General features: G+C 53.5%; 1 protein-coding gene across 1 annotated transcript; it reads left to right on the forward strand.

The window, feature by feature from the left end:
- The first annotated feature begins 494 nt into the window (after window positions 1–494).
- SEMA7A (semaphorin 7A (JohnMiltonHagen blood group)) lies at window positions 495–24700 on the forward strand. Its single transcript, XM_064668530.1, has 14 exons — window positions 495–690; window positions 14951–15084; window positions 15897–15947; window positions 16188–16283; window positions 16399–16483; window positions 17044–17154; window positions 18300–18439; window positions 18825–19003; window positions 19182–19290; window positions 19734–19932; window positions 20889–21004; window positions 21672–21823; window positions 22310–22377; window positions 22819–24700. The coding sequence occupies exons 1-14, from the start codon at window positions 579–581 to the stop codon at window positions 23163–23165; spliced, it is 1899 nt and encodes a 632-aa protein (XP_064524600.1). The 5' UTR covers window positions 495–578; the 3' UTR covers window positions 23166–24700.
- The last annotated feature ends 369 nt before the right edge of the window (window positions 24701–25069 follow it).

Below are 25069 nucleotides of genomic sequence, written 5' to 3' on the forward strand. Positions count from 1 at the left end.
GCACACGAGATATGCTGCAGCCTTGCTTCATCTTCCTGATGGCAGGCATAGGCTCCTGTTCTGTGTCTGCCTCCGTATCCGAGCATGGCTCTCTATCATGGGCATGTCCTTCTATTTAAACAACCCTGGAGCAGCCATCCTTTGTTATCGGTCTCTGCACCCTTGGTCTGCCATTTTTAGACATACTTTCATTCTTATTTCATTCGTCTCAACCTTAATATTCCCCTTCCAAGCCTCTGTGGGAAGTTGTTTGCAAACCCTGAGCCAGCTGCAGCTTTCCTCCAGCGCCTGAGGGCGAACAAAGCCATCAGACCTCCACCTTCCCCTTGCAAATCGAGGGGAAAAAAACCCCGAAAAGGACCTAAAAAAACCCTGGTAAAACCTGCAGAGACAAAGTGCCGAAAGGTGCTAAATGAATAGAGTTACTGGGCTTTTTTAATTTCGTGTTCCTAGGGTAATAAGTCCCGCCTTCTGTCTCAGCCATTGGCTGGGCTGGATGCTACCAGGCTTTTGTATAAGACAGGCGATGCAGCTGTCAGGCTCACAGGCTCACGATCCCTGCTCCCGAGTAAGTAGAAATGGGCAGGAGCTCGCCTGTTGCCCTCTTGGTGGCCCTGTGGGCCGGGCAGCTGGGCATGTGGGCAGCGGGGCGCTCCAAGGTGAACCCCAGGATCATCACAGCGCCGCAAGGTAAGTGCCGGGCTGCACTCAGCTGCAACCTTGGGATGCAGCAGCAGTCCCTGCAGCTCTCAGCTACTCCCTGCACCGTGTGTTTCATACCTGGGTCTTGTCTTTTGAGCGGAGTTGGTCTATTTTTATTTCTTTTGTTTCCTCAGGGAGACTTTTGGCTTCCTGTAAAATCACTTAAAATGCCTGTGGTCTCAGGCAGGGGTTTCTGACTTGCTTGGTTGCTTTTAATTGCATTTTTTTAGACTATTCTTTCCTTTTTATATTCTTAAAAGCGTTTTCCTACGAGCTGGGTATAATAAGGGCTGTCAAAAAGCTCTGAAACAGACACAGTAACCATTTCCCCCAACTTGCAGTTCTCTGGAAATCCAGACGTGTATTTGCATAGTTAATGGACTGATTTACTTACCCTGTTTGCTGCAAATGAGTTTTGTGAGTAAATATTTGCAAAACGTCCCTGGTCTGTGGGAAAATGTATAAATGGCACGTAAGGACTTCAGTCAGATCTGATCTTAGCAGAAACCGAACAAAGAAATGTTTTCAAGCAGCAAGCTCAGAGTACAGCCTGAGCTTGGTGTGTGGAAGCTGGTTTTATCATGTGTTTTCCGAGCTTTTTTGATGAATCCCCTCCAGGGAGGCTTGAACAAAGACCCCGTCTTGTCCCCGGGGTTTGGCTGGGCCGGCGGGTTTAGCCGGGCTGCGGCTCTGGCGCTGCTCTGCGGTACAACAGTTCCTCTGTGCTCCCCATTCCCCGGCAACTTCAGAGAACACCAATTTCCCCGGGTTTGTTCTGCGCCATCTGTTATTCTTCTGCTGGTATTTACTATGCCCTTCCTCGGGATGAAAGCGCTGGGATGAAGGGCTGGGAGAGGGGTGTGTGCGCGGCTCAGGGGTGGCCTCTGCCTGTCACCTCGGTGCACAAAGGGGAGAGACACCGGCACAGAGGGCAGGGAAAGGTTGCTCTGAGTATGGCGTCATTTGTGGTGGCTGCTGGCAAATGAAGTGGCTGGGGAAAAGGGGTGGAAGTGGTAGGGGGCAGAAGGCACGGAGCCGGAGACCAAACAGAGGATGGGGTCACGCGTTGCCCCTTAGACATTTTCCCCTGCCCCGCTTAGGACAGAAGGGTTAAAGTTAAATTATCAGGGTTTGGCGGGGCTGGAAATGCCTGTCCTGGAGTGAAACTGTGCTGAGGGGGAAGAGAGGGATCAAGTGGCTGATTCCCACCTGTCTGCACACAGTGTGGTCATTTGTCCCCTGCACCTGTGTCAGGGTGGCTCTGAACATAGTCTGTCACTGGGAAGCACTGAAACCAGCTACTGTTACGGCACTTCCCTGCAAGGGGATCAGCTCAGCTTATCTCTCTTCTGTGCTTATCTGTTTCTCTAATTTTTTTGGAGAGCTTAGCAGGGCCACAGGCCAAGAGGGATTTCAACTGGGGCGATATCGGAGGGTGGCACGTTCAGTCCTGCGTCCTAGTTAACAGATTGCATTTTCCTTGGTGTAACCTCTACCCTTCAGAAGTAGGTCTGTGGGTGAGGAGGAGGAGGGTGGAGAAGAGGAGGAGGATCTGGAGGAGGGTGAAGAAATGGGACAGGGGCAAAGGGGGATGCTGTGGGTGACAGGAGGAGCCTTCTTGAACTTCCCCAATGCTCGAGGCACAGTGAAAACTCAGCATGTTCAGGAAAACCTGCAGCTCAGCACAGTGTGCTGCTGCTGTTTGCAGCCACGTACAGAGGCTCGTCCCTCACTGTGGGTGTGATGGTGTTGCAGGGCTTGATTTTTCAGCTTGACCACTCTATTCCTGGAGGTGAGAGCTGGATGAAGCACAGCATTCCAGGACCTTTGCATGGTTGTGCAGCATTTGCAGTGGTGCAGCGCTGGCCTCAGCCCTGGGCTCTGCAGGAGCTGGCAGCTCTTCACCTAATTAAATTTCTTACACGCCACAGCCCAGCACAGGCATCAGGTACAGCAGCCTCAGCAAAGGCACCTCCTCACACTACAGCCCTGCAGGTGAAGGGGGTGATTTCTGGGGCTGGCCAGAACCAGGCTCTCTCCTGGAGGGAAGAGCACATGTGTGGGATTCCTCCCTGGCTGCTGTGCAGGGGGAGAGGAGGAAATTGGTACTGGACAAAGCTGCTGATGTCTTTCCATCTCTCAGCCTTGCTTCCTTCACCAGCACCATACCCTTACCTGCCAGGCCCAGGGAGAGCCCTGCCTGCACTGCAGGTACCTCTGAACCACTCTGCTGTTTTGCCCCCCAGTTCCGCATTGTCCAGGTTCCCAGCAAGAAGTAGATGAGGGGACTTGTAATCTGGGAAAAAAATGTAACTAGGCTTAGGTGGCACAATCTTGAGCTCAGACCTGGAGACAAAGAAGCAGAGTCAGCCTGTCTTTATGCTTGGAGCTCCTGTATTTAAATAATTCCACAGTCCTGGGGACTTGGACTGGTGGCATCAGGCCAGGGCGGTGGGTGGCTGGAGCACGATGTTCTGCAGCTTTGTCTTTCCATGGTTTACAAAGCCATTATGAGGCTTCAGCCCCAGTTCTGCCCTTATTTTGTATCCCTGATGCTACAGCACAGCGTGGTGGGAGGTGAGGAAGGGGCACGCTTTCCCCAAAGATCAGCCTGATTCCACGAAAAGCAGGCTGAGGGACCCCTGGAGCCCTCCCAGCAGCCAGTGCAGGTGGCCACCTCTGGGTCCATCTGGGCAAGCAGTTATTGCACAGCACATCTGACTCTGCAGGATTCCTTCCTCTTAGGGGGAAGATGCCTGGAGCAAAGGTCAGCTGCAGACCACTGGTCACAGCTCAAGTGCTTAAGAACCTTTTTACTGGCAAGGCTTTTGCCCCTGTTCCCCTTTGCAGCTGGCCCAGCACACAGATGGGCCATGGTATCTTCTGGCTGTTGCCATTCCCTGTGTCCTAATGGAGGAAGATTCTAAATGCCGAGTTCCTTATCTGCTGGACTGGCAGTGTGGGAGTGAGTTCAGCCTCAGCTGCCTGGGCTGGTGCAGAAACAAGTGCTCCAACCTTGCACGCTGTGTTCTTATCATCCCTCTTATTTCCATCCTCCCCCTGCCTCCGTGGATTTTTCCAGCTAAATGCTGACCAGCTGGGCTTTGCTTTGCGAAAGGTGCCTTCCCATCCCACACGGAGCTTTTGCTTGTCAGCACGGATAGCGCGTCTGCTCTGCTGATCCATCTGCAGCGACGGGACCCGCTGTGTCGCGGGGCTGGACAGAGCCGGCCGGGTGATGGATACAGCCTCTCTCTGTGGAGGGAGAGGGTGACATCCCAGGCTGGCTGTCTCATGACCGGAAAGTCACCGAGCATCGGGAAAACACTGAGGATGGCAAGGAGCCTGAGGGCTGGCTCAGGCTGCTGTAGCCTGGGGCCTTTGCAGCACAGAGTCATTTTTAGCTGCTGCCATGCTGAGGACTGTCCCTGTTTCCCTGCATGTGCGTAGATCCAAGACAAACTCAGTCCCTCTCTGGTGGCTTCATTGACACCTTGGGGTAGGATGGGGTCTGGCTGTTAAATTTTTCCCATCTTATTAACAGGTGAGACTGCAAGCTGAAGGGAGGTTCTGAGGAGACAAGCAGGTCCCTTTGGGAAAAGAAAGAAAGGTTATACACTTGACCCTTGGCTGCCTCAACCATGTGGACTGGTTCCAGCCTGCCCTGGGACACAGCAGGCCATTGGAGTGGCAGTTCCGGGAATTTGCCTGTGCTGCCTGTAATAACTGCTGGGCTTTGCTAAGCTTGGCTGCCTCCTTGCCTTGAGAAAACTGTCAGCAGGACTCTGAGTGCTGTAGGAGCTCTCCCTGCCCACCGGTGTGGTGGTGATGTGTTCAGGTGGTGACTTTGGACAAGGGCCTGGAGTGACGGGACAGGGGGCAATACCTTCCCACTGCTGGAGTGTAGGTTTAGATTGGATATTAGGGAAAAGATTCTTCCCTGTGAGGATGGTGAGACACTGGCACAGGTCACCCAGAGAAGCTGTGGCTGCTCTATCCCTGCAAGTGTTCCGGGCCAGGTTGGATGGGGCTTGGAGCAGCCTGCTCTAGTGGAAGGTGACCCTGCTCGTGGCAGGGCAGGTAGAATGAGATGATATTTAAGGTCCTTCCAAACCAAACCATTTTGGGATTCTATGAGATAGGGCAGAACTCATACTGATGTGGCAAACCAGAAGTTTTTTGCTGCTAGCACCAGCTTTTCCTCCTCAGTGACAGCATCACCATTTCCTTGTGGTCCCACGAGTGTGAAACATCTTTGTAGGACAGTTTCACATGAAGCTCTCACCATTTCCAGGAGAGAGCTTCTTGCTTTCCCAGCAATGCTATTTTCTGCAGATGGCTTGTTTTCACAGGGTGAGTGATGCTGGGAGCAGAAAATGTTGGTTGAAAAATATATTTTGCTCTGTGCGGATTGAAAAAGAAGAAAAACAAACCAAACAAACTGACTGAATCACAACCACCTCCTGTTGCAAGAGCATGACACAGGAACAACGGGAATGGGAGGACTAATGGAAGTTGTGGCTGGAAAAGGGAGCCAGATGTCAATTCCTGCCCAGCTCTGTGCCAGCCTGAGGGCTGATCTGAGGCCAGGATTGCTGAAAATTGGCCTGTGGAGGTGTTCTGTAGTTGAGGTACTCAGGCTTGGTGCCTTAAAAAGACAAACTAAGTTTAAGCCTGAATATTTGAGTACAAACTAAATCTAAATTTGACTACAAACTAAATCTTAAGTATTGAGTACAAGGTGCTTTTAAGAGAAACTTGTATCCAGAAAAAGGCCTGGAAGGTGAGTTAGGAGGGAGAAATTGTCTGTTTTGCAGCCAGCTACGTCTGATGGCATGTGGCTATTCCTGGTTGCTCCAAGAATAGGACTTGTTCCTCCTGTTGGGCACTCTTTTCCTGTCAATCCCAGCTCCACCCGGTGCTGTGTGTGACAGGGAATGCTGTAAGAGTTGTCACAGGACCTGGATGTGGAAGCGTCTCCTACCAGCTCTAATAAATCCAGAGCAGTTTAAGTCTGGAGCAACAGGGCTTGTGTAATAAATCTTGCCCTTAATGACAGCTCTGGGTCTGTAACTTGTCCACTCCCCAGTTTGAGGCCCATTGACTGGCTCGGTGCCCTTCTGATCCAAGTCTAATTATCCACTTGTGATAAACATTCTGCTTTATTGAGGATATGTGTGTCGTGGGAGGGAGAGGGCACTGCAAGTTTAGGGAGTTCTAGGATTTTCCTTGAGGAATGCATAGCCAGTGCCAGCCAGGCACTTGCCCTTGGGCTACTGACAGCAACCCTCATCATGGGTTTGCTCATATCTTGATGTTTTGGGAAGTCAGATCCCAGTGTCTGGTTTCAAATGCCTAACTGTGAAGCTTTCCAAGTCTGAGTAATATTGTGCTGCAGCCAAGGATGGATGTGAGAAGAATGGATATCGTGTGTTCTGCTGGTGGGGAGTCAAGCGAGCAGAAAGGGGGTGCTGGAAAGGGCTTCATGGCATGTCCTGGCACAAACCCAAGTGACTGTGGGACTGAGATCCACCTCATACTCATTACATGAGTGAGAAGCCTCCAGCAGCAGGTAGAAGCTGGAAAGAGCATGGCAGGGCCCTCCTCAGTCCAGGGAAGAAGTCCCTTCCTTGGCTGCACATATCTCATCTGTTTTCTACAGGGAACTGTAACTCCAGAGCCACTGATCTTAGAATCATAGAATCAGCTGGGTTGGGAAAGATCTCCGAGATCATCAAGTCCAACCCCGCCGTGGTTACCAGACCATGGCACTGATGCCACATCCAATCTCATCTTAAAAACCTTCAGGGAGGGTGAATCCACCACCTCCCTGGGCAGCCCATTCCAAACCATTCTTCCCACCTTTAAGCCTCCATGGGGAATGTCACAGATCCCCTTGCCCTCTGCCCACCTCTGGCTGGCCTCTTCTGGGCTGGGAGGAGTTGACACATGCTTGGGAAGGGTTTCCCAGCTGCAGGAGAGTGGGAGATGGAAGGCAATTAAGTGAGGTTGTTTTGCTGGTGGATGCTGATAGAGCTGCTCGGGGCAATTTTCATCCTGAAAGGCTTTTTATGGTAAATCAATCCCTGGATCTTCCTAGTGGGAGAGACTCTCAGATCCTGCTAAAACCATCCTTTGTTGTGTTGACACAACATCCAGTGGTTGTTCTGCCATTGTTCCACTGACCGTATAATAAAATTCCATAATCACAGGCCGCTGTTCCCCAGCTTCCGCCAGGAACAGGCACAGCTCGGGACTGTCATTACAGAGAACAGCTTTGGGAAAGTAACAAAACCTGGCTCTAAATTTAGCACCTGCAATCCATAGGGTGCAGCAAGCAGCTCAGCTCCGGGGCTGGTTGGGAATAACGTACCTGCTGGATGACAGGCTGCATCTGCGGCATCAAAGGCTCTGGACTCATCTTGCAGCAGCACAGGCTTCAGTGCTGCATAATTTTGGGGGGGTGAGCATGCAGGAGATTGTGGTGGTGTGTTAGTATGCATGGAATATGCTGCCGTGCCTGTCATGTAGTCATTTTGTGTTTAATAAGGAGAAATCCATCTTTCCTGGAGTGTGGAGCACTCTGGTTTGAGCCTTCCCGGGGTGAGCAGAGCCCTGCAGTGCTGCCCGTGTTCCCAGAGCCCTGATGAAGGCAGAGGCTTTGAATCCAGGGCATATTCCTCCCCGGCTGCAGGTTAGGGGTCTCTTTTGTTGCTTGCTGAGTGGGTGTTTGGGACCTGCAGGCTCTGGCTTGGAGGCCTCTGGCAGAGGGAATATCAGCGGCGCTGCTCTCAGAAGAGCTTTTGAGCAATCCTGCCCATGCCCAGCAGCTGCATTACCAAACCAAAAGGTTTCCCCCCCCTCCTCTTTCTTCCTGCCCCGGCTCACCCCAACACTGAATACTGCTGCCTGCTGCCAAGGCACTCCCAGAAATAGAGCAGGAATTGTTAATGTGCCAGAATATTTGCCTTCTGGAGTGTAACTCTAAAAAAGCATATTTGTCTAGTTAGAGTGTGCTCCGCAAGCGTGGCCCTTCCAGGCATTTGGATTGCACATAGGCTGAGAGCTTTTGTAGGATATATCCCTGATAATGCAGGCTGAATTGTTTCCTCTGCTCCGGAGCATTCTGCTGTTGATGGCAGGGATCTCTTGAGGGCAGCAGCAAAAAACACCCCATGATGGCAGGGCCTGCAGGAGTTGGGAGGGAAGAAACCAGAGAAGAGGCAAGATGGGAGGCTGCTGGGAATGTAGGTTGGCCAAGGATGGAAAAGTCCTGCTGTAGAGAGGCTGTTGATGTTGGTGGTTTATCTGTCGCCTTGCCCTTCCCTTTGGAGGGGTGCTCAGAAGCAGTTAGGGAGGGGTGTGAGAAAGGATAACATGAGGTTTCTTGGCGAATGATTAAATGTTGCTCATCAACAAACTCTCAGGGGCAAGACAGGATGAGAAATACCAGATTGAACCCATTGCTCTGCCTTCCTGCGATCTTGAAATGTGTAAGGCAGGTCAGGCTGGGTTTGAGTAACAGCCACATTTCTTCTCCGTGCTTTCACGGAGCCTCTTTTTTCTGGGTTTTCTGTAAGCTCATGGAACCCTTAGCCAAAGGTTCAGGGCTGTGTTCCCCTGATCCCTCTCCACTCCCCTGTGGGATGCCTGTGCTGCCCAGTACTGGGCTCACTGGTTCACTGCATGAAGAGATGGAGTTTCCATCTGGTCACAGGTGGAAAATAGAAGGAAAGCAGCACACAGCCCAATCCCTTGCTCTCAGCTCTGCTGCTTTTGGGAGCTACATCCTTCCTACAGGATGGAGGGCGTGGTAAAATTACGGTCAGGGCTTTTGCCTGCCCCGGGCTGATGAGAAAGCACTCTGGAAAACCATTTGATGTGCTCTGTCCTCTCTGGGCACGCTCTTAGGATGCACCTGCGGGAACGCCTGGCTAAAGGAAAGGCAGCTGCTGTGACCACAGTGTTGCTGCCATACCTGGCTGGTGCCCTTTCCTGCCCCGGTGGGAGAGGAGGGGCTGTGTTGGTTTTTGAATACGTAGGTGGGGACTTATGCCCACAACAGAACTTCTTGATCCGCTCTCCAGATCCTGCCCTCTGGCTCTCGTGGTGGGATGGACAGAAGCTGGGAGGCTTCCTGTGGCAGGGAGCTGTGCAGTCCCTTGGAGGGCACGGAGGGCTCGAAGGGGCAGGAAACACGTGGATGTGTCTGGTCTCAGTTAAGCAAGAAACATTTTTAGCACCAGGCTGCCTGGTTTCCGCTGCTGCTCCCCAGCTGAGGCACAGAGGAGTTTTGGGGGTCCCTACAACCATCCTTAAAAGAAGGCAGGGGAGACTGAGAGGGGAGGGCAGGCACCAACCCTTCCTGAGCTGTGCCAGCCACTGGGCACCAGCTCATGGTCACCATGCTCCCAGTCTGCTCCAAGCTGAACAGGAAGGGAAGAGGGAGGGAGTGAAAGGGGGACAAGTACAATATTTGGTCCTGAAGGAAGCTCTTAGGAATATGGGATAGAAATCTGTAGGGAATCAGGTGGTATTGGTTCTGCTCTCTTTATTTTACTTCCTTTGAGAGATGACTCTGTTGGAGCACAGGCTGAACTGAAACAGTGTGAGGCTGCCCTGTATGGTGAGAGATGTTCCCCACAGGGTGATCCTTTAGCCTTTCCATACCCCTCCTGCTCCAGCACGGAGAAGTGGCTATAAGGACCCAGCTCCAGGGATCCTTAGGGAGTAAGGACTCCAATGCCAGGGGTGCAGCTCAATCCCTCAGCAGCATGCTGGTGGCAGAAGATGGGGAGAGGAGGGATCAACCAAGCAGGTTTTTTCATGTGCAATGAATGAGGAGGAAGTGGTTTCCCACATTTCTTTCCTTTTCACCCCCTTCTCAGAAACCCCTCCACAAAAACGTATCACTTTTCACAAGGCGTGTTGGAGACCTTGCAGCTCACAACCCTTCAATTATTCTGTGACAGGTCAGAGCCAACCACCCCAAAATGTGCCTGTTGGGTTGTCTCATTTAGAGTCAAATTGTTCCTATAAAAAACCCTGTAGCTGCAGGCTCTGCTGGGTCCCAGAAGCCCATCAGGCTGCTCAAGGCATCCATCCCATGGGAAAGGGAAACTCATGGGTGAGCAGGGCTCTGGGGAGCATGTCCCTGTCCTGACTGTGGTTTTCTTGTGTCACGTTGTTCCCTTCAGGCAAAGTCATGATGGAAGAAAAACCTAGCACAGCAGCTCTCTGGAGATATATTTCCTCTTTCCGAAATGTCTAAATTTGGGAATTTATAGATCATCTTAAAAAAAAAAAAGTGCTTGTTGGCATCCGTAGTGGAGCTGGGGAGGCAGATGGCACGTGGCTCTTGGATGGGAGTGGTGTGGTGCAGTCCAGTCCTGCTCCCAGGGATGGCAGCCCCATGGGGTGACTCCATCCCTCTGGGATGAGTGCTGTGACTTTCCACGTTCTCCCTAGAGGAGATGGTAGGGCTGGTATCTGGCCAAGCAGGTAGGAAATCCAGGGATTGTCCTCCTGGTCTTGCCTGAGGGAATACTGTAACCGAAATGCCATTGCTGAGTGATGTTGGAGCTGGGATGGAGAGTCCTGGCTCCAAAGTGGGTGACTAAGGCAGTGGACCTGAATCACATTCTCAGGAAAATGATTGATCTGCCTGTGCCGGGATGCTTGTCATGCATCCTGCCTGCGCTGGGGAAGTGGGAGTGAAGGAGGGGTTGATGTCATTGCATCGAGACGGCTCCTGTCTTCCCAAAGACGGAATGATGTGGAGCAGCCCCGAGCACACAGCCCTGACTCACAGCCAGCCCTGCATTGCTGGGAGCTGAGGGCACCGGCATAGGAATGAGATCCAGGGACACCCCCACACTGCCAGTCCTTGAGTCAGCACGGAAAAGGCAGCTTTTCCTTCTGCTGCCAGAGCCGATCCCAGCCGGATTGCCGCAGAGTCATGCTGTCATCAAGGTCGGAATCTGTCGCAGCTATTCAAAAAGGAAGGAATAAGTAAAACCTGGGAAACGGTTGGAGAGGGAAGGGACGCGAGCGGGAGCGTGCCCGCTGTCAGACCCGCGGCGGCGGAGCAGGTGGCGGTGCCATCGGTGACTGACGGCGTTACAACGTGTTACAGCGAGAGTCCCCGGGGCTGCCGGGTGTGCTGCCTGGGCGTCGGGAACGTGGCGAAGACTTGGCTGCGTTCGCTGCGGCGGCGCCGCACCAGCGCAAATCCCGATTTGCCATTTGGTGGTGGCCCAGCCCTGCGTGCCTGTCCTGTGGCAGCAGCGGGAGGGTTTGGGGGAACACGGGCAGCTTGGGTGAGGGCAGCACAGGGGCTGCGGTGGGCGGCAGGTAGTTCCAGGGAGCAGGTAAACCCCGTACTCTGCTTTCCCAGAGTATGCTTTCCCTCATATCCCAAGGTGGACCCCATTCAGTAAGGGGTTTATGGGCAGCAAGTAAAGGATCTGCCTCTTGCCTGCATCAGCACCACTCCCCAAAACCAGCAAGTGCTTATCTCATCCTCCTTTCCCTTTCATTTTTCCTCCCCCAGCACCTGCAGGCCCACAGTGGCTCACCCACTATCAGTGCCGGGAGCACTGTAAGCCAGTGACTAAGCTGAGTGTCTGGGATGCCGGAGCCAGCTGCCAGACCAGGAATGGTGGAGTGTGAAGGGGAAAAGGACAGCCATAGCTGAGTCAGCCCTCCAGCCGGGATGGGAGCTGTCTTGTTGAGTTTGCCTGCGATGAGGCTGCGTGCCAACACTGCCTCTCTAGCTGGGCATCTGTTCTGGAGGTGGCAGCACAAGGCTCTGGGATGCTCTGGGAGCCCAACCTTGCTGTGGTGCTGGGGAGGACCAGGCCCTTGGTGCCTTCTGAAGGGGCTTCTGGACCCAAAGGGAGCCAGAGAGCCATTTGCTGTGTCATTAAAGCTGTGTCCATGTCTCTCTGTCAGATTGGAAGCAGGATTGCTCCGTCTGTCATCTGCATTGTCCTGTGTTTAGGGTGGGCCTCTCTGCCCTCAGCTCATCTAGAGCATCTCCCTCTTCACTTCCTTCCTCCCCTCTTACCTCACCCTGCAGGCATCCTTCTGAGATGCACCGGGCTCCCTCTTTCTCCCTCATTTAATATTATTCTTCTCCTTGCCTCTGGTGTGGTGCTCTCCCCAACACAAAGCCACTCTTTCTCCCATTCATCCCGCTGGACTGGGGTTAGCATTTCAATGGACAATGCTGCCATTGATCTGTGTGCTATCCATGGGGTTGGCAGTAAATGCCAGGCACAAGCACTCAGGCAAAGGGACTTGGCAGAGTTAGCAAGGCTCTGGAAATGAGCCCTGTGTCTTCTGGAGCTCCAGACTTGGATTTTGGAGGGAGGGTGATGGCAGGGTCATGCCTTCCCCCTTCCAAGGGGAAGAGCCTTTCTTTTGCAGTGTCAAAAGCATCTTTGGCATTGCGAGAACAAGCATGTCCCATTGGGGACATAGCAGGACATTGCCCCATCCCTGGAGGTGTTCAAGGCCAGAGTGGATGGAGTTCTGAGCACCCTGGTCGAGAGGAAGGTGTCCCTGCACGTGGCAGGGGTTTGGAGCTATATGATCTTTAAGGTTCCTTCCAACCCAAACCATTCTATGATTCCGTGATTCTATGATAGTGTGGGCCATTAGATACCCTTTGCCTCATCATTCCTAGCTCTGGAAGCCATTTATACCCCCATGTAATGACACGGAGGGTGTAGGATTTCTCCCCCCATGCTGCCAGAGGAGAAGCAAAGGCAAAGGGGATTGAACAGCTTCTATAATCTGAGCTGTGCAGGTCTGCCACAGAGGCAGAGGGATCCCAGCATCCGCTCCTGGAAGCCCCCTTAAAGGCTTCCTTCCAAATCCAGTTAAATCAGTGCTGGAACCACAACCACACTTGTGGGCCCTGGCTAGCAGAGCTGTTTACTCTCAGCTTAGTGATTCAGAGCAGTCCCTGGGGAGCTGCAGGATAAATAACACGTTGGCGCCGACCAAATTATTGTTTAGGGCTTGTTTGTTTTCAGCTCTTCGGAGAGGAGTGTGTCCTTGCAGGTTGGCACAGCTTGCTGAGCTGAGGCAGTGTTGGAAAAAGCCTCCAAAGGAACCCAAAGGTAGTAGGAGCACAGGGCTGAAGTCTGTAAAAAGTGTGAGGAGGAGGAGGAGCAGGGAATGGCTGCAGATGTATGTTTGTCTGGATGAGCAGCAAATTTATGGGCTGGAGGTTTGAAAACAAGAGTAAAGTTTGCTGCAGTTGGGCCAGACCCGCTTGCAGCGTGTTGGTGATGGGGTAAAAGGGCTTTAGGAGTTCCTGTGTGCCTGGCCTCCACAGGTTGGGCCAAGAGTGGGGTTTTTGAGGACTTCTGGGAAGGGAGGAGGTGTAAAGCGGATTAGTCCTCTCCTAGGCAAGCTTGGACTGAGTATATTGGCTGATAGCAGGCCTGGCTGGCTTCCCACTTGGAGGGCAGATGAGTTGCAGAATCACTCTGAAAGACTCCATGCCAGCTTCTCCACAAGGCACAGCACATGCTCAGGAGTTTTTCTGAGTCCTTGGGTGGAGGAGAGGCACGGGAAGGCTGAGGAGGGGACACGGGGCAAGCAGGGACCGTCATCCAGCTGGGCCTACCTGGCTGAGGGTCCCAGTGGGCTCCATCCCATGGAGCAGGGGAAGGGCACACAGAGGTGTTGCATTAGTTTCTGTCCAAGATGGATCTCCGCCCTCTCTTCATGGTTGAAATGCCCTTGCAAAACAGGACCTGTGGGTTTTTGGCAGGTTACCCAAGACCTGATGGGAAAACATTGCTTGTTTAACCCTGCAGGGATTAGGGACCTGGAGAAGGTGCAACCAGGGAGCAAAGTGGAGAATAAGCCCACAAGTCAAGCAGGAATTCAGCAGCCCCAGTGACCTCTATTAAGTCTTTTTCCCTTTTTGGCTCTGCGGAGCCTTGGCCGCGGGCCCCCTGCGCTGCTTGCTCTGGGCAAAGGGGAGTGTTGGACTGGGCAAAGATTGGCCTTTCCCTGTCCTGCCAAGTGACAACCCCTATAAATAGAGGGACACGTGCCACTGATTAATTGCCTGTCTGTGCAGGCTGCTCCCAAGGCAGCCCCAGCCTTTGTCTGTGTGGGAGTGGCAGCACTTGCCAGGAGAGGGGCCCCTTCTTTGGAAAAGGGAGAGGAGGGAATGATGAAAATGGAGTTCTAAGCAGAGGTTTGTCCTGATCCTTGGAGCCTTTTCCCCTTTGGAGGAGCAATCCCTCTCATGTCATTGCTGCCCACTGTGGCAGTCTGGGCCCTGGCACACCCGCTAAAAGGGGCCCAGATGTGTCTGCACCTCCCCAGAGAAGGCTGCAGGAGCAGGGCATCCCAGGGAGGGACAGCAGGAGCCCCAGGGGAGGAGAATCACACCTGCAGTGCAGGATCAACCTCCTGCACCTGGGCTGGACAGAGGGGAAGGGAGGATGCTTGTAGGAAAGAGGAGCCAGAAAAGCCAGAACGTGAAAGAGGAAGGAAAGAGGAGAGGACAGGCAGTTCTTCTTCCAGCTGGGCCCGGAAAGCCGCCGATCTTCAGCAACCAGTTGTGATGTCCAAGGTCTTGCAGCCACTTCTTGTGAAGCCCATCAGTTGTGGCGTTTAGGTGCATCTTCCCCTGTCACACCTGGGCTCTGGCCTGGGAGTTCCAAACCCTGTCTGACCCTCCTGGCCCTGGGAAGTAGGATGCTGACAGGGCAGGGAGAGGGGTGATAAAGTGCAGGAGGTTGCAGGAGCCAAATCTATCAGGCAGATGCCTGGAGTGGTTGTCAGAGGGTGGTCAGAGAGGGGATGGAGCCCTTCATCCCAAAGCTGGGAGGCAGGAGGCTCTCAGACAGTGGAAGGCAGTGCTTATCTGGCTGCTGCAGAGCCAGGTCTGAGTCTCTTTGAGCTCCCACTCTCTTACCACAGCTCCTGCAGCAATTCCCCTTCCTATTCCTCCATCACAAGTCCTGCAGGGGCCAGGTGGGGTCACTCCTCTGTGGAGCTCTCCTGTCCCCTGGGGCCCAAGGGACAATAGCTCCACTCTGAGCCTGGGAGTTGCCTTTCCCTGCCCGCCTGGCTCTGGGCCAGCCATCCCAGAGGGCTCCCAGCCCTGTGTCCATGTTTTTTTCATTGCTCCAAGGGCACGGGAAGGGAGTGGATCAGCCAAGCTGGCCATGTGTGCTCTCTGCAGTGGTTTCCCTGATGAGTGTGCTGTTCCTAGGTGCAAAGGAATATGTATTTCCCAGGAGTGAGAAGTACCCAGTCTTCTACCATGAGGAAAACAGCTCATCCATCTACATCGGGGGAGAGGGGAAGCTTTACTACTACGACTTTGCAACCTCTGAGAACTACACGGTAAGGATGTTCTGCTAACACATTGGGCCCCAGAGCCCTGTAAGAAGTGTCCAGCATCTGTCTCACAGCCCAAATTCCAGGTACTCTATAAAGTCAGACCTGTAAGAGCCTGGTCTCTGCCCAGCCTGCCTGATCCAACCAGGAAGCCACAATATCAGTGTAAGGAATAGCTGGAGCAACGGGAAAGTCTCCTGTGCTAGCCATTAGTGGGTTCTTCCCTGGATGTGATCCTTCTGAGGTCTTCACTGCCCCACAGGAAGGATTTTTCCGGTAAAGAACTGTTTCTTTAGTATGAGAAGTGATGCTTAGACTGGCGTCACTGGGGAGAAGCTACGTTCCCATTCTTTTCCATTGTCAGAGTCCAGGCTGCCTTTTCTCAAAAGCAGGAAGCTCTGAGCTGGGCACTGAGTTAATAGAGCAGGAAAACCCCCATTGGCTTTCTGCTGATCCCTTCTTGTCTTTCTCAGCCACCCAAATACTCCCTTTCATGTTCCCAGAGCACTGTGGTTCATGTCCACACCAGAAACTATTGAACACCTTTTCCCCACAGTGGCAAATCCTCTTCCCAGATCCTCTGGAGAGCAGTTCAGTCATTCCTGCTACTTTAGCCCTGCATCCCCACTTCTCCTCATCACCTCAAGGGCCTGAGGGACCCAACCCAGCCTTCCCGGGTGTTTTCAAATGCCAAGGGTAGGGAAAAGGGATACAGTGCAGTGTTTAATGACCTTCTTGTAGTGCACGGGGCTGAGCCCATGTGGGTTGGCCTTTAGAGGGAAGGAATTAATAGCATTTTTCTCTCTCTTTTATCCTAGGAAGACTTCCCAGTGAAAAATGAGGGACTGTGCATGATGTCTGGGAGTTCGGTAGGTCCCACCTGTGGCGGAACAGCTGGATGGGTGAGGGTTGAAGGACTTGGGTTGAAGGACTAGTGGGGAAGGAGCTGTGTGTGCTCCTCATGTGCTCTCTCTGAGTGAAGACCTCCTCCTCCTCTAGCTGTAAGATCCATGAAAAAGCTGGGAAGCCATCTAGCAGTGTGTTTGTTAGTTCTGGGGGGTTTGCTCTGCTGTTCACAGCTGCTCATGCTCCTCTCCCTTCTCTTGCAGGAGGACAATAAGAATTACCTCACGCTAGTGGAGAAGTACGGAGATGGGATGATGGTGTGTGGGACCGGTGCCTGCGCCCCCACCTGCTGGAACCTGGTATGAGTCCTTCCCTCATTTGAGCTGTGCCAGGCAAGGAAAACCACTTTCCTCCTGCCCCAGGGGTGGATGTAGGCACCTGATCCCACTTAGGTCCATTTCCATCCTTCTCCAGACACAGAGGAAGGAGAGCCCATCATGGGATGGGAGAGGAATTGCTCCTTTCACCCCTGACTCCAACACCCTCGTCGTCGTCGATGGTAAGCCTGGTGTTTTCATATTTTCCTATTTTTCAGTCATGCTGTGCACAAAAGGCTCTCTGTGACAAAAAGGGGCCCCTGAGGCTGCTCCAAGGCCTTTGTCCCCTGCTCTCATTGGCCTTAGGGCTTCCTGCTTTTGCCTCATGGAAATGCACATCCTTTTAGGACAGAGCATGGCACAAGGTTGTTTTTTCCATCCAGGGCATGGGATCGAGTGTCTGTGTGGGAGGGTCAAATGCAATGAGAACAGTGGGGAATCGTAGGAGCATAGAATGGTCTGGGTTGGAGTGGTCCTTAGAAGGAAGATCCTGCAATAATCCCGCTGCTCTGGACCTGAAAAGGGGATCCTTCCCAAGAATCTGTCCCTGCCACTCTCTAAGGAGTCCTGCCAGACCTGGTCAGTCCTAAGCAGCAAGGACTGAGTTTCTTGACCTGTGTCCACCGTCTCTGTGAGTTCATGTGCCCAAAAGTTCTTGTTTCATTCTTTTCTTCTCTTCTTATAAATCCTTCTTGTCCCCTCTGGAAACATCCTACTGCAAATGAGCCTTCCTATCCCGCAGGTGATGACATCTACTCCACCATCAAGAAGAGCCAGCAGAATGGCAAGATCCCTCGCTTCCGTCGAGTGAGAGGGGGTGGAGAGCTCTACACGAGTGACACAGTGATGCAGAGTGAGTGTGGGGGAGATTCCCGAGGTGTGGAAGCCCACCAGACCACAGCTTGGAGGGGGACATCCTCTCTGCCCAGCCGGAGTGGAGCTCCAGGGCTTGTTCTTTGGGGTCTTCAGTCACCCCTGAAGTTGCAGGGAGGGCTGATCTGGTCCCCTCAGTGCCAGCTGAGGGAATTTCACCTCTTTGCTTCTGTCACAAAACACCTGATAAGTGAGTTCCTGTTCCTCAGAGTAATGGGGAAATGAGGGTGGCAAGTCCCTTCTCAGATAGGAGGAAATAGGGTTGTGTAAAAGTGCCCATCAGCTGCCCTGCGGTGGTGGAAAAGGGAAGAACAAGTTCCACTCCGGGCAGTGACTCTTTCCAAAACCCCAGCCCAGGGTGAGACCCTGAGGCAGAATCACATTGGATTGTGCAGAGGACAGTGTGGGGGTAGAGGGAAAGGACCCTCCTCCATTTCCATGAGTTTGTTATGTTGTCTCCCCATTGACACCGGGAAACGGGAGATTATTGAACCTCTGTCAAAACGAAAAATTAAATCAAGACAACAACAGAATAAAACAGAACTTGTGCATGGAGGGGGAAGCTAAACCAAACCTGAGAGCCCCAGAGCAGCCAGGCTGATCCCGTGCTGACACAGAGCTCCCTGCCATGGGAACAGCAGCTAACGATGCCCAGAGGGACCTGATGCTGCCGGGGATGCCCGTCATAGTAGAGGTGTATTAATAGGAACAGCATCACTGGGTTTTCCAAACACAAACAGCACTGAGGGATCCTTTCTCCCTGATAACACCTCCCTGAGTAAGAAGGGAGACGGGTTTCCTTTGCTGCTAAGCAGCCAAGGCTTCACCAGGTTCTGTGGATTTGGCCCTCAAGGGAATGAGTCTGGGATGTTGGGCAGGAGGGAGAGGAAGGGGAGCCACTGGGAAGGTGTCAGGTGAAGCACAGTTGGTGCAATGCACAGGTCAGGCACAGCGGATGGTCTCGGACCTGTCCTTTCCCTGGAGCACAGATGTGTTTCATTCCCTCCCTCGGCTGCGGGTGGCTGGTTGGCTGCAGAACATGCTGCTTCATCCCCATCAGTGGCTTTTCAGATGAAGTCTGTGTGCTCAAGCCACGGTTTTCTGATGGCTCACTTCCCTTTTCAGACCCTCAGTTTGTCAAAGCCACCGTGTTAAGGCACGAAGAGCCTCACCAGGACAAGATTTATTACTTCTTCCGTGAAGACAACCCAGATAAGAGTCCCGAGGCCCCCAGAAACATCTCCCGCGTGGCCCAGCTGTGTAAGGTACCACGGGAACCATGTGTGGGGGGGAGGCAGGAGTGCTCCAGGGGTGACAAATGGACATGGTGGCTCACCTGGGGTTATCCACGCTTGATTTGGCCCTTCTGCCTCAAATGTCTCGTCTGCCACAGAGTCTGTGGGGGGTACAGCCACCTCCTTTGGCCCTCCCCTCCTCTGGCTCCCATCTTGTTTGTAGGGAAGAGAAATACCTGCCCTGTCTTGCTGGGATGTTAGAGGAACACGATTGTTGCTGTAACCAGCATCAGACATACCTCTGGAGCATCCCCCAGTTATCCATCCGAGATGTTGGGGGGCTTATCCCTCCCAAGTTGGGGACTTTGTGGTGTTCTCTGCCAAACCTTGACTCCCTGCTTTCCCTCTCCCCCAGGAAGATAAAGGAGGAACCAGTTCCCTCTCTGCTTCCAAGTGGACCACCTTCCTGAAGGCCAGCTTGATTTGTGTTGACCCCGTCACGAAGGGCAACTTCAACTGGCTGCAGGATGTCTTCTTTGTCCCTGCGAGCAACTGGCGGCTCTCCAAAGTCTACGGGCTCTTCACAAACACCTGGTGAGGGTCTCTGCAAAACAGGGAGGGGGATGCCCTGTCCCACGGGCCAGATCCTTCCTTCCAGCCCTTTAGTGTCTCTGGGAAACAGAGTGGATGTGGTGATGAACACAGCTGTGTTCCAGCTGTAGGGGTGGTGACCAGTGTCTCCCTGACCCCCTCTTTGTCTCGCTGCCCTCAGGGGAAGCTCTGCTGTCTGTGTCTATTCCTTTGGGGACATTGACGACGTGTTCCGGACATCTAAACTCAAGGGCTATAACGGTCCCAACCCGGAGATCAAACCTGGGCAGGTGAGTGAGCTGCCCCACGTGAAGTGGAGAGGGGTCCCAAGGCCAGGAGAGCTAGTCCCTGCAGTGCCACTGCAGTCCTCAGGGTACCTGGAGCAGGGGAGGGGACACGGAGCAGCCAGGTGAGAGCTGGGCAGAGAGGGTGGTTGTAGGCACTGCGGGAAGGAGCTGAGCCTTGTTGCTGGAAACAAAAGGAGGCCAGAGAAGGTCCAATGCCTTCACAGAAAGCATGGGGAGACAGGCTCTTACATGCACCTGGCACTAGCACAATTGCAGCACCCCCAGGGCCTGTGTTTGCCCCCAGGACAGGGCTGTGCACCGCAGCTGGGCATCTCCTGCAGGCTGAGGTGTCCATGCTGTTCCCCTGCTGAGCTCCCCTGCCCTCCACCCTCATCCTCAGGCACCTGTCTGGCTCTGACAGTGGCTTTTGTGCCCTCTTGCTGCAGTGTGTTCCCTCGGGACAGCACACCCCCAGTGAGACCTTCAAGATCGCCGACAGCCACCCCGAGGTGGAGGACCGGGTGGAGCCCCTGTCCCCCACCAAGAGCCCCTTATTCCACAACAAGCACCGCTACCAGAAGATCGGGGTGCACGAGGTCTCTGCGGCTGACGGACACCACTACAATGTGCTTTATCTGGCAACAGGTACTGGGAACCGTTCCCTGTGGAGATCCCCGGAATCAGCTTTCCCCTCGAGGGTAGGGAGCCCAGGGGAAGCAGATGAGACCCTCACTGCAGAGCGAACAAGGGGCTGTGTTCCCAGCTTGGCATATGTTTGTCAAGCAGAAAAGAGCTGCCAAGTCCCAAGTACTACTAAATACTTCCAATTTGGCTGCGTAGGCAAAGCCGGAATCAAAGCAGAATCCCAAGCATGTGGGATTTACCCCGTTGAGCTTCAACCCGTGGGAGGTCTCAGGGCCAGTGTTTGTAAGGCAAGAGAGGGGTAGCACAGCTCTCCCCAGGTATGGCTTTACAAGTAGAAATCCTTTCCAAAGGGACACGCTCCATCATTTCCCAGTGCTTCCCTGTCCTGCCTGCTTTACCTGCCTGAGCTGTGCTCATCCCTTTCTCTGCTCCGTGCTGGAATCTGTTCACTGGCACTTGTGGAGGAGCTTTTTAAATTCCTAATCTATGATTAAAAAACTCTCAGTAGGTGGCCTGGGTTGGATTAGGGCCCACACATGCTCTGATTGGTCTTATTTTCCAAAAGCCTGAGTTTAAATGCAGCTAACGCCTTGCAGAGTCCCACTGGGAAGCTTGATCCGACATGCAGGGCTTGGCATGGCAATGCTCACCCTCTCTGGAATGGGTACAGAGACACCTGGGGAGTCCTGATCCCTGCATGAGCTGGGATCACATCTTCCACCTCTCTCTGGTTGATGGTGGGATGAAGGGAAGACTATTTGGGAAGGGGAAACTATGCAAGAGGGTGAACAACAAGGATTCTTGAGCCTTGTTCCCTCAGGATGCTGCTTTTGGGAAAGTTTCTGTTCTCTCTGGGTGGCTGGTGTCAGGAATCCAGTCAGATTGTTGGAATCTCTTGGCATCATCTCTTCCGCTCTCAGGATGTCTCATCAGGGCTCTCCTCTCTTTCTTCCTAGACAAAGGATCCATCCACAAGGTTGTGGAGCTGCCAGATGGGGTGCAGAATATCATGGAGCTCCAGGTCTTTCCGAACAAGGACCCGATCCAGTCCATGATCCTGGATCACAAGAGGGTGGGTCTTTGCTCGTTCTGTGGGAAGGAAAACAGTGGGTTGGGCCATAACTTTAAAATCAGGCAGCAGGGAAGGCAGGAACGGACAGTTTACTGCCAGCCCCTGGGTCTGGAAGTAGAATCATGGAATCACAGGATGGTTTGAGTTGGAAGAGACCTTAAAGCTCATCCAGTTCCACCCCTTGCCATAGTCAGGAACACCTTCCACTATCCCAGGTTGCTCCAAGCCCTGTCCAACCTGGTCTTGAACACTTCCAGGGATGGGGCAGCCACAGCTTCTCTGGGCAACCTGTGCCAGGGCCTCAGCACCCTCACAGGGAAGAATTTTCATCCCAGTATCCCATCTAACCCTGCCCTGTGTCAGTGGGAAGCCATTCCCTTGTCTTGTCCCTGCATCCCTTGTCCCAAGTCCCTCTCCAGCTCTTTTGGAGCCCCTTTAGGCACTGGAAAGGTCTCTAAGGTCTCCCTGGAGCCTTCTCTTCTCCGGGTGAACACCCCCAGCTCTCCCAGCCTGGCTCCAGAGCAGAGGGGCTCCAGCCCTCAGAGCAGCTCCGTGGCCTCCTCTGGACTCGCTCCTGGAGCTCCCCATCCTTCTGAAGACACTCAGCAGGTGGCACTGGGACAGGATGCCAGGATGATCATCCATCCCCTCTGCTTTCCTCCCGCAGGCCATGCTGTATGTTGGCTCCACGAGTAAAGTCCTGGAGATCCCCATGGACATGTGCAGGGCGTATCGCAACAACTGCCACAGCTGCCTGCTGGCCAGGGACCCCTACTGCGGCTGGGCCAACAGCTCCTGCCAGTCCGTGTCCCTGAACCGGTACGTGGTGCCCGCTCCCGCTGCTTCCGTGGGAGAAACACCCGGACCCTCGGTATTCCTGTCCCAGACCATGGCCATGCGTGGTTTTGAGGCCATCTTCCCATCACAGAGAGAGATGAGCCCATTGTGTCCAGGCAGGGAAGCGCCGATGTTGGTGCCGTCCCAGAAAGTTTGGGATCTCTCCTCAGGGATCCATCCCTCCCTTGAGGGCGTTTTGAGCACCCAACCCAACCCCAACCCAACCCTCTGGCTGTCCCCAGAGGGATCCTGGGCAGCACCTTCTCCATCTTTTTGCTTCTGGGTCTCACATTTGCCATCAGCAAACTCCTAATTGGGAATGGGGGTGGGAGGGGGAGGTGTTTTCCCTACCCCAACAATACCAGGTAATAAATTTCCTTCTATCTCATATGGGTGATTCCTTTCCTATCCCAGAAATGCCTCTTCCCTAATGTTCTGTTAACCCTTATTCCCATTTCCATCTGCTAGGGAGGTGCTTCAAAACCTGAACTTGGATGTGTGGCAAGGAAACTGCCAAAATGGAGCTATTAAGGAAGGTATGGAAAGGTTTTTTTGAGCCATAGGACAATGTCCCCAGCGGTGGTTGGGGCAAGGTGGCTGATTCTCCAATCTTTGCATGGTTTGTGCGAGGTTTTACTACTCATTGCTGGGGAACTGGGAGTGAAATCAAGACACCAGGTTGGAGTTAGGGGAGATAGTGTATTTCTGAGCTGGGTGAGAGGGATTAAGCTTTGATTCCTGGCAGAAGAGTCCTGTGGACTTCACCGGACGTGGGCCATTGTTGTTAAATGGCTGTGTAACACAGAATCATGGAATGGTTTGGGTTGAAAGGGACCTTAAAGGTCATCCAGTTCTACCCCTCCTGCCATGGGCACGTCCTCATCCACCCAGGTGGTCTTCCCTAGGTGCTTTTGGGGGAATCTGTGGTTCCTGGACAATCCTGCCTCAACCCCCTCCTTCTCCATGTCTTCCTGCAGACGACTACCAGAACATCGCAGTTGTCCCTTTCTCCCGCTATTACCTCAACTGCTCCATCGAGTCCCACTACGCCACATACAACTGGTACCACAACAACAGCCTCATCAAGACCTGCAACACCACCCACCCTCAGCAGGATTGCTTCCACTTCATCCAGAATGTCAGCCACGGCCACTACGGCCACTACGTCTGCATCTCGGAGGAGGACGGCTTCAAGCAGGCACTGGTGAAGGAGCGCCTGGTCAACCAGCTCCGGTTCCTGTTCCAGACGGGCCAGGCAACCATGCCCTTTGGCTCGTGGCTGCAGCTGCTCCTGATGGTGGCTTTGGTGGAGCTCTTCCACTGAACACAACGGTGTTCCCACCGTCCTGCTCTTCCTGCACTTGCTGTCCGCTCCTGAAGCGAGATCCTTGTTTTCTTAGGCGCTCCTTGGACATTAATCTTTGATTGTCCCCAGAGGGGTCCTGGGCAGCACCTTTTCCGTTTTTGGCCTTGGTGGAAGAGCCTCAGTGAGGAGGATGTGACTGCAGGGCCAGGTGGAGCAGGGGTTGGGGACACGTGGGGGACATTGGCTGTACCAGTGACAGCCTCTCCCTGGCAGCTCTGTTATGCTGTTTAGGGGACTTCTGCCGACGTGCATGCACTGATCCTCAGGGCACGGCCACTCCTCACTTTAGGAACGTGCATGTGATGAAGAGGAGGAGCCAGCCCTCGGCCTTCTGAACTGGTTGATCTGAACGGGGACTGACGCCTCCAAGTTTTTAGTGGCTGATGTTTGGGTTGGCAAGCAGCTGGAACGCTCCCAGCGCCGCTTGTGAGTCCCCTTCTGGTCTGGAGAATTGGGCTCTGGAAGGGTTTTGGGGTTTGGTTTATTATTTTTTGTTTGCAGCTGGCTTTGATGTGGGAGGGAGATCGGGAATTAGCACTGGAAACCTGCAAGTGCAGGTGCAAAGTTAGGAGTTTGCATGGAAAAGGCTTGGAAGATGACTAGATTTGGGGTGTGGGGAAGGACAGATGGAAGGGGACTGGAAGGGAAGGTGGAAGCAGAGCCCAAACCAAACTGGGAGGCCCTGGGAAGACGTTTGAAACGCACAAATCCTCTGCAGGCAGCTAAGGGCATTTATCCGTGGGCAGCAGGCAACCCCTGCTCCCCACACCGCTCCTCCGGGAGAGGGACCGGGCTTCCTCAGGGAAAAAGGCTGCGGATCTCAGGGCGACACCGCCGGGCTCGGGGGGCTGTGCCTGTCCCCACCGCCCAGAGCAGCTCTGCTTCCCTTCCCCCAGTGAGGGGACATGGGGGGGGCCCAGAGTTTGCTTCTCTTGGGCTTTGAGGTCTCCGAGCAAGACTAAACTGTGAAAAAACGGGATTCTCTCCCTGCAGAGGGTGATCCCACACCTTGTCCAAACCTTTCCCAGTCTGAAACACCCCAGCCTCGGGCTGTGTAAGGGTGAGGGCATCCTGTCTTATGCTTCCAATAACCTGTCGCAGCAGCACAGCTCCTGCTTCGTGCCTGCTCACTCAGGAGTGCCCGAGGAGTCTTTTGGGCAAGGGGGAGGTGCCACGTGCCTCTCGTGACCACAGACTACAGACAACGGGCCAGAGCTTCCTACTGCACTACATTTCCAAGGTATTTCCCCCCCCCCGGAATCTAGGATAGAGCTTCTTACATCCCTTCTCAAAGCACTTTAACTTCGTGAACTAACAAATACCTATTTATTGTTAACTGGTCGTTACTGTACTTGTAGAGTTTTATAATATCGCCGGAGGTGGGTCCAGATTAGAGGAGATGGAAAAAAACACCACAACAGCTACCAAAAAAAATCTTTCAGAACTGTAACCAAAGTGGATGGTTGGAATAAAGAATGGAAAAGAGCAGGAAAGCGCTGTGTTTCTCACCAGGAGTTGAGGGATGCTGCTATGATGGTGACCAGGGTCTCCCCTATCCCCCCCTTCCCCGTGACTGGGGGTCCCCACACCTTTTTCCATGTCCCACCAGCAGCAGCCCCAAACCAGCCCTGGGTTTGCTGCTTCTGCTTCAGGCTGGTACCTTCCGGAGTGAGAAGCTGAGCAAATTCCCACTGGAAAATCCAAAAGGGGGTGTGAGCAGCACCCATGGAAAATGAGGAATGGAAATAGTGGTGGTCCTCACAGGTATGTAACCATCCCATCACCTTCTGCTTATGGTGCTCCTGCTTTTTAGCTGGTTTGGGGGGAAAATGAGCTTATTGCAGGGGGAAAAAGGCCAGGCT

This window comes from Pseudopipra pipra, chromosome 12, assembly GCF_036250125.1.
Source record: "Pseudopipra pipra isolate bDixPip1 chromosome 12, bDixPip1.hap1, whole genome shotgun sequence".
In the NCBI taxonomy this organism is placed as follows: domain Eukaryota; kingdom Metazoa; phylum Chordata; class Aves; order Passeriformes; family Pipridae; genus Pseudopipra; species Pseudopipra pipra.